This window comes from Juglans regia, chromosome 5 (genome assembly GCF_001411555.2).
Source record: "Juglans regia cultivar Chandler chromosome 5, Walnut 2.0, whole genome shotgun sequence".
Taxonomy (NCBI): Eukaryota; Viridiplantae; Streptophyta; class Magnoliopsida; order Fagales; family Juglandaceae; genus Juglans; species Juglans regia.
In genome coordinates, this window is record NC_049905.1 from 19,886,561 (window position 1) to 19,900,673 (window position 14,113).

The 14,113-nt window shown below is 36.3% G+C and overlaps 2 protein-coding genes across 2 annotated transcripts; one reads left to right on the forward strand and one right to left on the reverse strand.

Annotated features, from left to right (window-relative positions):
* The first annotated feature begins 1,458 nt into the window (after nucleotides 1-1,458).
* LOC109007962 lies at nucleotides 1,459-3,300 on the forward strand. Its single transcript, XM_018987880.2, has one exon. The coding sequence runs from the start codon at nucleotides 1,459-1,461 to the stop codon at nucleotides 3,298-3,300; it is 1,842 nt and encodes a 613-aa protein (XP_018843425.2).
* Nucleotides 3,301-7,387: 4,087 nt separating this feature from the next.
* Nucleotides 7,388-8,582, reverse strand: LOC108999203 (metalloendoproteinase 3-MMP-like). Its single transcript, XM_018976020.2, has one exon. The coding sequence runs from the start codon at nucleotides 8,533-8,535 to the stop codon at nucleotides 7,591-7,593; it is 945 nt and encodes a 314-aa protein (XP_018831565.2). The 5' UTR covers nucleotides 8,536-8,582; the 3' UTR covers nucleotides 7,388-7,590.
* Nucleotides 8,583-14,113: the final 5,531 nt, after the last annotated feature.

The following is a 14,113-nucleotide window of genomic DNA, read 5'->3' on the forward strand; positions in this document are numbered from 1 at the left end:
CCATTTTCCATGTTTAACCCCCGTGGTAGGGTTATAAACCACCATTATACCCGTGGCTGGGCCATATTCCATGTTTCACCCCCGTGGTAGGGTTATAAACCACCATTATACCCGTGGCTGGGCCATTTTTCATGTTTCACTCCCGTGGTAGGGTTATAAACCACCATTATACCCGTGGCTGGGCCTTAACAGAAACAGAACGGATTTCATCGAAAATCCGATTACAACCATATACAGAATTAGAACTTTATGCCAAGGTTTTCAGATGACACATCATATCAAAACAAAACACTGAAAGGCTTCAGATCATTTCACATGTTCGAGATAAACATAAACAAAATATTCTCATTTGTTCATAACAAAACTTTTAGAATTCCTTATTCTCTCTTTTACATAGTTCAGAAACAAAGTGCACAAAACTAGCTCATGTCTACACCAGTCATGACAGAAAACACTTTCTCTTATATTGAATTTATGCATATGCAGAATAAATATCTGAGGTTGTTTTCAGCTCATTTCTTTTCAAAACACGTTTATCTTCAAAGTCAACCTCATTTTATTTCTTTTATGCAAAACTAGTATATGAACCCCGCTTACCTGGACTTCTTAGCTTTTCAGAAATTTCTTCAAAAAATGTTGAGTCGACTAATAATCGTCACCTATAAAAAAAATAATCACACAATTTCCGTAAGTTTTCAACCAATTACGGATTTCCATATTTAAGCCTAAGCTTCTAAAATAATCTATCTTAATTTCTCAAAACTTAAAAATCCTCATAATCCCAAAGTATATCATTACTTCATAAAATCACCAATATCCACCACAACCAAAAAATGTCAACACAATCCAATCACAAACCAAACATACAATCAACTCCGTTCGCAATCCATCCGACCCCCGAACTCCTCGGACTCAGTCCGGCATAACCAACCAGTTCACAGTTAAAAAGAGTTAGTGCAAAAATACATTTAAATAACGAAAGTGTTACGGGCTATAGTAAGTGATGTCTGAGCTTTGCATGAACAAGGGTTGAAGTCTTGCTGAGATTGAAGTCTCGACTCGCAGTGAAGAAATGACCAAAACGCAGAGTTTTGTTTAAGTGTCAGTTGGTTTGTTTAACTGTCTGTAATCGTGTCATTTAGTGTTAAGGTGGAATAATTAGAACGATGTCGTTCTTGCATTGTCGTTTGGGTCAAATTGTGCAGTTTTCCTAACTGCTCATGTAACCGAAACCCCCTTCTATAAATAGTAGCCGTAAGTTGGGAAAGAAGCTAACTTCGGCATTCAAAGGAAACTCAACCTCTCTCTCTGTTTCTATCTCTCTCTATCTCTTTTCTCTCTATATCTTCCTCTTCTCTAGCATAACTCTGTTGAATTTCTGGAGGTTAGTGACCTCAGTTCTCATCAGTTTCTCTTAGACTATACAAGGTCCACTACAATTGGTATCAGTTGTCAGTAATGGCGGAAGGCACGAGATCATATGCACAGATCCTTGATTCTGTCAATCAGTTAAGGGAGCGGCAAGAAAGACAACAAAAACAGATCGAGGATGCAATTACGATCCTGGCTCAGCAGCAAGAAACAGCAAGATTGGAAAGGGAGGCACAGGATAGGAAATTTACTGAATTATTGCAGCATCTTTCGAAGCTTCCTTATAATCCTCAGCTGGAAACTAATGCTCATAATACAAGGAATGGACAAGGTTTTCATCACTCGCGAGAAGGTGAAACAGATGATGGTTCGGGGGGAGTCTACTGCACAAATATACCTGACAGATCTAATATGAGACAAATAAAGCTGGATTTTTCAAGATTTGGTGGAAAGGATCCTGCTGCTTGGATTTATCGTGCTAATCAATATTTTCTGTATCATCAAGTTCCTCCTGGCCAAAGGATCTTTATAGCTTCATTCCACATGGACAATGATGCCTTGGTATGGTTCCAGGATGCAAGTGAGTCGGAAGTTTTTCATTCTTGGGAGGAATTCATTCAAGCAGTGCAGGTACGTTTTGGTTCATCTGCTTATGATGATCCTATAGAGGCATTAACACGTTTGAAACAGGTTCATTCAGTTACTGCTTATAAAACTGAATTTGAACTGCTTTCCAATTGTATTAAAGGCATTTCTAAAAGAAACAAATTAAGTTGTTTTTTGAGTGGCTTGAAAGATGAGATTAGGCTGCCAATCCGTATGTTGAATCCTTCTTCCTTAAATGATGCCTTTGGTTTAGCAAAAATTCAAGAACAGTATGTTTGGAGTACAAAGAGATCGTGGAGACCTAGTTCTAGTGATTATCCTCAGTCTAATATGGGACCTTCTGTTTTGGGAAACCCTAAGGCACCTATTGTTAAGTTACCTTATCAAAAAATAAGTGAGTCTCAGATGCAAGAGAGAAGAAAGAAAGGCTTATGTTATTTTTGTGATGAGAAATGGCAACCAGGCCATAAGTGCAGTAGGCCAAAAGTTTATGTGTTAGATGGAATGGAAATTGGTGAAACTAGTGTTCATACGAGTGAGAAGGAATTACTTGTGGAAGAGATCCATGAGGAGCCTGAATCTGCTGACATAGCTTCCATTTCATTGCAAGCTATGGTAGGTTCTCCCAGTACTACAACCATGAGAATGGTTGGTCATATTCATAACAAAAAGGTAGTCATATTGATTGATTCTGGCAGCACCCACAATTTTGTGGATACTGCTCTGGTAGGCAGGTGTGGCTTGGTATTGCAGCAAAGGCAAGCTTTGCAAGTCAAAGTGGCTAATGGTGATGTTTTGTCTAGTGGTGGCAAAGCTGTTGGTGTTGGTATTCAAATCCAAGGCACCAGATTTGTTGTTGATTTTTTCTCATTATCTCTCGGAGGGTGTGATGTAGTGTTGGGAGTAAGTTGGCTTTCATCACTTGGACCAATACTGTGGGATTTCACAGACTTAAAAATGCAGTTTGTTTATCATGGAAGAGAAGTTTGTTTTAAAGGACTCACATCATCTGCCAGCACTTTAGTTGATGATAAGGAAATTTCTATGATCTCTAAAGTAGGCTTTAAAGGAGTATGGTTACAACTTATGGCTGTGGAAAACATGAAACCTCAGAATGATCCTTGTCCAGAAATACTGCAGTTATTACAAAAGTTTGGAAAGGTTTTTGATGAACATACTTCTTTACCTCCTCATCGAGCTCGAGATCACCAAATCAACCTCAAGAAAGACACTATACCTGTTAGTGTGAGGCCATACAGATATCCTTATTTCAAAAAACAGAAATCGAGAAGATTGTATCTGAACTACTCATGTCTGGTGTGATTAGGCCAAGTCAGTCTCCATTTTCATCTCCTGTATTGCTAGTGAGGAAATCTGATGGGTCTTAGAGGATGTGCATCGATTATAGGGTGCTAAACGAAGCTACTGTTAAGGATAAGTATCCAATACCTGTTGTTGATGAGTTATTGGATGAGCTATTTGGTTCAACAGTATTCTCTAAATTGGACTTGAGATCTGGTTATCACCAGATTCGAATGAAAGATGAGGATGTACATAAGACTGCATTTAGGACTCATGAGGGTCACTATGAGTTCCTTGTCATGCCATTTGGCCTTACAAATGCCCCCTCAACATTTCAAGCATTGATGAATGAGGTTTTTAAACCTTTTCTTAGGCAGTTTGTCATAGTATTTTTTGATGACATTCTTGTCTACAGCAAAGATATGGCATCCCATTTAAATCATCTGGCCACTGTTTTGAATACATTGGAGACTAATCAATTGTTTGCAAAGAGGTCCAAGTGTTACTTTGCTTGTTCAGAAATCGAGTACCTTGGCCATTTAATTTCCAAAGATGGTGTGAGAGCTGATCCAAGAAAGCTGGAAGCAATGTTGTCTTGGCCAATTCCAAAAAATCTCAAAGCTTTGAGGGGTTTCTTGGGATTAACAGGATATTACAGAAAATTTATTCGTGGCTATGGACAGATTGCAGCACCTTTAACTCTTTTGTTGAAAAAGGATGCTTTTAAGTGGTCTGAGGCAGCCACTCATGCTTTTGAAGAATTAAAGAAGGCAGTCACCAGTCCTCCTGTTCTATGTTTACCTGATTTCAATAAACAGTTTGTGGTTGAATGTGATGCATGTGGAGTGGGAATAGGAGCTGTCTTGATGCAAGACAAGAGGCCATTGGCTTTTCTAAGTCAGGCTCTTAAGGGAAAAAATTTAATGCTTTCAACATATGAGAAGGAGCTTTTGGCATTAGTCATGACTGTCAAAAAGTGGAGGCCTTATTTGTTAGGGTCTGCCTTTGTTATTCGAACTGATCATCACAGTTTAAAGTTCCTTTTAGAACAGAAAGTGGGGACAGATGCTCAGTAGAGGTGGATTTCTAAGCTTTTAGGCTATGAATTCACAATTGAGTACAAGAAGGGAGTTGAAAACAAAGCAACAGATGCTTTGTCAAGAAAGGCAGTTTCAGATGACACAACTTTAATGTCTACTACCTCATTTCCTACTCCAATTTGGTTGGAGGAATTGAAACAAGCTTACACTTCAGATCAGAAAGTGCAGGATCATTTGGCAGCATTACAAGGGAGTTCTCCTTCTTCATCTTCTGCATTTTCTATCAAGCATGGGTTATTGTTCAAGAAGGGCAGAATTTATATACCTGATAATCAGGAATTGAAACTAAAAATTTTACATTTTATCCATGCTAGCCCCTCTGCTGGACATTCAGGGTTCCATAAGTCATTGCATCGAGCTAGACATGACTTTTATTGGCCTGGACTTAAACGTGAAGTGAAGCAGTATATACGAGAATGTGATCTGTGTCAGAGGAATAAGGTGGAGCATTTACATCCTGCAGGTCTTTTACAGCCTCTTCCTATACCTGCAAATACATGGACAGATTTGTCCATGGATTTCATTGAAGGCTTGCCAATCTCTAAAGGATTTTCTGTCATCATGGTTGTTGTTGACAGATTATCCAAATATGCACATTTTATGGCTTTAAAGCATCCATTTACAGCATCTAAGGTGGCAACATTATTTTTTGATAATGTGTTTAAACTCCATGGCATGCCTCAGAATATTGTTTCTGATAGAGGAGCTACTTTCACCAGTTCCTTTTGGAAGGAACTCTTTAACCTCCAAGGAGTGACCCTTTCTTACTCATCTGCCTACCACCCTCAGAGTGATGGCCAAACTGAGGCAGTCAACAAATGTGTTGAACATTTTTTGAGGAGTTTTTCCGGGGATAGGCCTAGGTTGTGGTCTGATTGGTTAACCTTGGCTGAATGGTGGTATAATTCCACTCCTCACACTGCTACCAAGTTAACTCCCTTCGAGGTAGTGTATGGTAGACCTCCACCCAAGCTGCAAGCTTATATACCTAGTTTGACTGCTAATCCAGCAGTTGATGAAGTTTTGAAGACTAGAGCTCAGATTCTTTTTACTCTTAAGAGTAATTTAGTTGCTGCTCGAGAAAGGATGAAGTACCAAGCTGATAAGAGAAGAACAGAACGAGAATTTGCTGTTGGGGATTGGGTTTATTTGAGATTACAGCCTTATAGGCAACAATCATTGGTTGCTAGAAGGAATCTCAAACTTTCTCCTCGTTTCTTTGGACCTTTTCAGATTGTCCAACGAGTAGGGCAGGTTGCTTATAAGCTGGAATTGCCTCCAACCAGCTCTATCCACCCAGTTTTTCATGTTTCTTGTCTTAAGAAAAAACTGGGACAACATCACTCTCCACTATCTTCATTACCTCCAGTAGATTTACAAGGTGAACTCACTCATGAACCTGAGGCTATTTTGCAGCGGCGGATGAGGCAAGTTAATAACAGATCAGTAATTGATGTCTTAGTACATTGGAAGGGAGCTAGTGTGGATGATGCCACTTGGGAGCCATATTGGTCATTGCGTGACAGGTTTCCTCACCTTGTGGGCAAGGTGCTCTGATGGGGAAGGGTATGTTACGGGCTATAGTAAGTGATGTCTGAGCTTTGCATGAACAAGGGTTGAAGTCTTGCTGAGATTGAAGTCTCGACTCGCAGTGAAGAAATGACCAAAACGCAGAGTTTTGTTCAAGTGTCAGTTGGTTTGTTTAACTGTCTGTAATCGTGTCGTTTAGTGTTAAGGTGGAATAATTAGAACGATGTCGTTCTTGCATTGTCGTTTGGGTCAAATTGTGCAGTTTTCCTAACTGCTCATGTAACCGAAACCTGCCCTACAGAAAGTTCTTTGAGAAAATACTTACTTTGCTATATAATGATTTTCGAAGGATCACGAAACTGCAAGAAGTGGCGGCTCAGCAACGTAACAGTGTAAAATACACTGTGGCCGTGGGTCTCAAAAACCCACTTTTCAACGGGGACAAACCAAGACCCAAAATTGATAGGGTAGGGCCTAGAGAGGTCGGTGAAGCCAATGGTGGTGGTGGTTTGCCGTGGGTGGCAGCGCAAGGGGTGTTTTAGGCCCAAAAATGCACAAATCGGAAATGGACATGGTCGGGCTTCACCGGTGATGGATCGGAGCCGGGGTTGGGTCCATTGAGTAGCTGGGAGGTCGAGGATGATGTGGTGAAGAGATGGTGGCCGGAGGTGGCGCGACGGCGGCGCAGCGGCGCAAGGAATGCCACGACTTCGTGTGGTGCGTGGAGGCTAACGGTAGCGCGGCTGAGGCTGGAAATCGGAGAGGGTGGTCGCCGGCCGGTGGGGAGCACGATGGGGTGGGCGGTGTCGCACGACGGTGCGACGGCGGCGGGTTGGGTGAGGAACGGTTGCACGGCGTGAGAGAGAGAGAGAGAGAGAGAGAGAGACGTCCGCGCGGGAAGCAGGGGGGAGAAAAAGAAAAAGAAAGAAAGGAAAAAAAAAAGAAAAGAAGAAAAAGAAAAGAGGAAAGAGAAAATGTAGAGAAAGAAATAAGGTCCAATCCTTAAATCTTGGGTCACAAAAAAAAGATCCAACGGAAACGATTTTAAAACAGCAAGTAAAATAAAATAATTCAAACGTAATGATTAAAATGAAAATAAATAATTAAACCCCACAACAAGTTAATTTAATTTGAGAAGAAATTTAAACGCATAAAAATAATTAATTTAGAGAAAGCACTTCAAAAATAATTTTCACAAAATTAAAATCATAAAAAAATAACACAACTAAAAATCCAACAATTTTAAAATAAGAGAATAAATTTTAAATTAATAACAGATAATCTGTAAATAAAAAAAAAATACACTAAAATATGGGGTGTTACAATAATTGCCCAAACAAGATATTCATGATTATCTAGATTTGACTTTATTAATAAAGTGAAAATTCAAACTAAATGCATTAAGACATAAATCTTAACAGCTAATTTATTAAATTATATAGTACCTAATCTTCTTGCCAAAACATTGTCAGTTTATTTTATAAGCAACTAATGCTTTATTCTATAATAATGACCTACTTCCTTTAAATTCTTAGACATTTCTCACACTACAAGAAAAATGAGCATTTGACAAATTATTGTGATGATAATGATTATTTACAACAAAAACAAACTCTTTTCACAAGAAATAGTTATTTTCACAAGAAATAACTAGCCGTAAATAAACAGTTTTCATGTAGTGTCAAACATTATATAAGGCTCTAATTCCTGCAATATCATCTGGATGCAAGCCTTTAGTCACTCCTGAAGAGATAAAGGGTTCCATGATTGCTCCTTGAACTAAGCTATGTCCAAGTCCAAGAAGGTGCCCAATTTCATGCAAAGCAACTGTCTCCAAGTCAAATGCACCAGGAGTAGCACCCACAGTACTATAGCGCTCATCTGCATCATAATGGAATCTTCCATTTGTTGGCGCAAATGCATGAGCAATGATTCCACCAGTTCCATCAAAAGGAAACCCATCTCCATGATTCCTTCTAAAAAAACCAATAGTGATATCTGCGTTTGACAGGACATGAGTCTGCGAGAAAGTGAAGTGGGTGTTTCTTGCCCATGTTTGGAAAGCTCGTGCGACGGGACTCCTGGCTTGAGTTGGGGTTCCTAGGAGAAACCTGTAGGTGAGATGATACTTTGAGGGCGGCCACCTTGGGGCACTTGGAAAGAAAGTATAATGAGAGACGGTATGGAATGAGCCCGAGTGGTGATGCTTTTTCTTGCCCGATTGCATCGAGTTTGTACCATTGATGATATCTGCTACCCCACAACGAGGCATCATCATCTTTGATACCGTTTGAGCATCCAAAGTCCCAGTGGCCTTTAGATGATAATTTTGTTGGTATGTTTTTACGGCAAATTCTAAGAGTTCATCAAAATCATCATCATTGGCATGGGTGTTGTTTTCGGTTTTGTGATAATAACCAAAGTTTTCAAGATACATTTTGAGGTCATGGATACCTTTGAGCTTCTCACCCTTGTGGCATCCCTGAAGATGCTTGAGAAATTCAAAGGGTGATGTTTTTTGGTCAGAAGATTGAGGTGGAGGTTTTGCATGAGAAAGGACAGGAATGAGGGCAAGGAGGAGGCTGAGATTGATCAAAGGGAAGAGGGGAGATCTTTTAGCACCCATGAGTACTACTAAATGGCGAAATCAAGCAATTAAGTTGTAGGGATGAATGTTGCAGAAGGCTCATGGATTGGATGCCATTTATAGATTGCTAATAACCTTGTCTAATTAATTAAGTAAAGAAATTAAATAAAAAAACAGATGATCAGTCATTAAATGATATATATATATATATATATATATATATTCCCTAAGATCTAGAACGTACGTACGTACATACTGCTACATACATATTAATTAAGAAAAATGATAAACACACGTCACATTCATTTTAATTTAACAAAATATCCAATTAGTCAAAGAAGACTGCCTGTGGAATGAAAAGAATGGAAATATATTAGCGACTCATTTCAATAAACAAAGAATAGAACGTGATGATCATTTTCCTGAAACAGGTTCAGTGAATTGTACGTACTAATAAAAACAGAAGTTTGATGATCAATATTCGAACAGATCGATTTAACATCGAGAGTATTTCGTACGTACAAAAAAATTGACTATTTACAATAAAAATAAATATTTTCTCTTAAAGAAGAATCTATTTTTATTATAATAAATAACTGACCATAAATAATTATTATGTTTAGTATCATTAGTAAAACCTTCCATATTTCTGCTAATTTATTGTTAAGAGCTGTAAATAAATTAACTAAATTATTCGTAAATAATTCGAACACTTTCAGAAGCTGGTTTTAACAAATTTCAACTTAAAAAATATTTTTTGAGACGTCTAAAAAACTTTTTAGGACAGACCTATTGGACGGCCTAAGGACGAGATATTTTCATTCCAAAATCCTTGCAGAGGCTAAATGGAAACTTTTTGGGTCGAAAAATTTCTTTCCTAAAAAACAATTTTGTTGTAGTGTTAAGAAAATATTTGATTTGTATATGTTTTATTGTATTAATTTATTAGGAAATTAGGTCAAGCTGAACGAGTAGAAGCTGCTGCCATGATTGATACTCAAGTCTTTCAAAGATATATTACCAGATATATATATATAATTGGCATACAGTATTTAAGCTCATGATCTTAGATTAAGGAAAACTTTCTACTGTCTGTACGTAATTGTTTTTGGTTCGTGTCTCTTTCATGCATGAACTGAGCTCGTGTCTCATGCATGAAATGAAGTGCATCCCAGTAATTTGTATCCTTTCAGCTTTTGTTTGCATCATAATTTTCTTTCGATGCTGGAATATCTGAGTTTTGGGAATTGGGAGATGGGTAATAAGTACGTACTGTTTGGACGTTGCAGGCAGGTCAAACATATATATATATATATATATATATATATATATATGCTGGAATATCTGAGTTTTGGGAATTGGGAGATGGGTAATAAGTACGTACTGTTTGGACGTTGCAGGCAGGTCAAACATATATATATATATATATACACACACATGTTTGGTTGAAATGTATGAGTAAAGGTAAGCAAATTATCAGAAAATCCAATTCGATCCGATCAGTTAATTTTATAATTCAGGTTTTAATTAATGACCAATGGATTGGCAGATCATTATAGAAATGGAGGGAACTAATAAATTTATTTTTTTCAGCTTTCGATGATGTGTATTAGAACGAAAGAAAATGATAGTCTCACCAAGAAAAGAAACTGAACGTGTATTTTTTAAAAGGGTGGGTCTACTCCCAGTACTACTGGGAGCTCCCGTTGGGGGCTCCCGCTCATACATTCTATGCTTTTTTATTTTATTTTTTTTGTTTCTTTTATTTGATTTTTTTAATATCTTTAAATATTTTTTAAAAAATAAAAAAAATTCACAATATTATTAAAGAATACTTACTTAATCACAAAAAAAAAAAAAAACAAAGCTAAAAAAAAAAATAAAGACAGTCCAGCGGAAGCTCCAAGCGGAAGCCTCTTACGGTAAGCATAGCTTTTTCCTTTTTAAAAAGATACTAAAAAACCACACAAACTATTGGTTCCAATAGAGATTTCCGTTTGTCAACGCTCATATTCAATTAATTCAACATTCAGAAATAGTTAAAAACCAGCAAGATGGAGTTAAAATCTTGCCCTAGCTAAAAGTGATAGAGAAGAGATCTAGCAATTAAGAAGAAGAAAAGATGAATGCCTTAACTTGCACGGAACCAATGTTCAATCGAGAATTAAATTTGCAATAGAAGAGAGCTACATTATCAAAAAAACTCAATCGTGAAAACTAGACAAAATACAAGTACTTATACATTGCTAAGCCAAAAATATTAATGGTATATATACTAATATACATCTACACCATTATTATGAATGTGTTACAATGTTAGGCCCCATTTGGAACTTCGACTGAACTGAGATCAACCTAATTCAGTCTAATTTTAAGCTAAGTCTAAAATCCAAATACACAACTCTCAAATCAACACATATCAACTCAAAACTTCTTTACACATGAGATCAACAACATTTTTCAACTCCACACCTCTTTAAATGCATAACCCACAACATTTTTCAACTTTCTAAAAATATATCTAAACTCCCCTTATCATCCAAACATCTAAATTCATCTTAGGTCTGCACAACAAAACTTACTCCACCATCTCAATTCACTACTATTTATAAAGAATTCAACTCATCTTAACTTAGCTCAACATCATAACGGGGCCTTAATGTCTTTGTTCCTAATCCCCTCTTTCCAAGAGTTGAGAAGAATAAGCATCGTTATACTCCTAGCTGCGAGGTAGCTAGTGCTAATTTTTGAACTCTAGTTATAGAACGTAAGAGACTGATTAGTTAATTGAGTTATTATACATTACTTATTAAACATGTAGGCCTTGTTTGTGTAATTAGGTATTCTCAAATATTTCTTTCCCAAACATCACTCAAACACAAAACAATTTTCAATTTCAAATCTTCAACTTCTTAATTATCTAATTATTATCCAAGCACAAAACCAAATACAAATTTTCCAACTTCTAAACAAAACACAAAAAAGAATATACTTTTTTAAATTTATAATACTAAAAACTAATATTCAATTAGTTTTTTAACTTTATTATAATGTTTTTATTCAGTTTTTCTCTCTCATTTCCCCAAAAGAAAAATCTATTTATCATCATTTTTGTCATCATCATCTCAACATCCCTTGATGTGGCATTAAATAAAAAACCCACAAGTGAAATATAATAAATAGTTTACAATCATATAATACCACATTATGGGATTGTGAGAGGATTGTGAGAGGATATGATGGTAAAATAGATGATAGTAAAAGGGATGATGAGTAGTATTACTCTTGCTCAAAATCCAATAAAACAACTTAACTCAAATAATTTCATTACGATTCATAGATATTTTGAAATATTCTAAGGCCTCGTTTGGGCAGTTCAGGTGAGACGAGATGCGATGTCTTGTTAAAAGTTAAATAAAATATAGTTCTAATATAAGTTTTTAATTTTACTTTTGTTTTGGGATATTTTGAAAAGGTAAAATTGTTTATTATATTTTGTGTGGGAGTTTGAAAATTTTGTAATGATTATATGAGATGAGATGATCAAATGAGATAATTTGATTTTTTGTAACCAAACTAGCCCTAAATGTCTAAATGAGGCCTTAATGTTATTCAAAGACTCAGAGAGACAAAAGTTGTACTAGTACCTTAGGAAATCATAATCTGTAACCTTACTTTAGCTAACTAAATAATGGAAACCAAGGTGGACCTAGTCTTAAAAATCTTCTGCAAGTTTCAGATGGGCCAATCACAATATCAAAAGCCAGGAAGATCAATGAAGCAATGCAAGGATTAGTGCAATCTACTAGGGATGAAGCTAGCAAGAGCCCAACACTCAAGATGAGCTTGGAATTAGGAGAATCAGTTTTGATCCACTTGATACAAATTGTGGAAGACATCACTTAGAGTTATGTTTGGGCCTATTGTTATTGAATGTTTTCAATTTGTTTAAATCATTTAAAAGATTTATTTTATTAGTTATAGGAATTAGTTTAGAATAATCGGGTTTGAGGATGCTTAGCCTACATATGTTTTATTTTGTTGAACTAGGGTTTCAAGAGTTACTGTAGCCGCGGCACTACTCATCCAAGGGCATTTTGGGTAAAAGGGGGTCTTGTTTTGGCCTAGGCTTAATTGGAATTTAGTTTAAATACCTTGTAGCTGTCCAATACAAGTCGTCTTTAGACTATATTGAATTTTCATTGTGAGTCGAGTTTACTCATCTTGTTCTTAATTGAACTTTTGAATTTATTAAAGGTAAATCACAACATTTATGGCGTTCCTGATCCTTGTAATCTGGGTTCTTGAGACAGGTTATTCAACGGGTCTAAATTTTAATATAATTTAGGTTCTTGAAGCAAGTTCTCAACGGGTCTAGATTCTCCATCCATTGACTTGATTTTTGGTTTTCTTGAGTGAGTTTTCAAATTGATTGTAGGTTTAAGAGATTTCATTCCCATAGGTTCATATCACTAACTTTTTTCAATGGACAACGATGCAATGATGCATATAGATGGATATATGGTAGTTGAGAATTAAATATAGGCTAGGATACTTAGTTCTTTGGGAATTTGGTCAATAAATGGAGTCGTAAGTCAATATATAACAATAGTTGTATCCATCGATCCATAAATTAATAAGAATTACCATTAGAATGTGCTGAGGAGTTTGAATAATAATTTTATATTCTGTAACTTTCAATTACCTTACTTAAATATTACGAAAAAGGAATTCTTACTTTAATTACCTTACTTCAATTACCTTACTTAAATATTACGAAAAAGGAAAAGCATGGTGCATGATTAAAACGATCTGATCATCTGATCTCGTAATTGACTTTTCCATGACTGAGTAATTGAGAAAGATGACAAATTTTCCAAAATTATGGAGGGGGATTTAGATAATTTCATATAATATATATATATATATGTATATAAATGTATGAGTTTGAACATGGAATTTAATTAGGGGTAATTATTCTCTGGAATTGTAGTATTACGTGATCATCTGGGCAAGTACTGTGCGATGGTCAACTATATATGAGCGGGAAAATTTATATATGAGTGGGAAACGTGTGATGGGAATTGAAGATGATGGTACGTGAATGCAAGAGCCCGCAAGCTGTCTTCCTTTTGATCAAGTGTCAACATCTTCATATCTATTACATTTTGGTCCTTACATGCACTAGACTTGTAGTTAGCTAGCCCTCACCCAAACCTAAAACTTCAGCAATATTCCCCCTTTACAATTTCATGATTTTATAGTCAGAACTAGCTAGTCATTATAAGTTCGAGTTAAAATTACGGGTGTAATGTCAAATACCGTAAAAGACTAGTATATATTAAGGCAAGGCGATCCCTTCAAGGGAAGGCAATTGACCATGATTTACATGCATGCATGCATGCACCCAACTTTTGAAATAGCTAGCTAGGCTCTATCATGATATTGTACCATATATATGTGGTCATAAAATTTGGAGTGCTCAACTTGTACAATTAACAAGTGGATGATGCATGATACTCACTCGAACGGTATATATCCATCATGCCATGGTTGGTGCAATATATAAATATATATATATATATATATAAATATATTTATATATATATATATATGT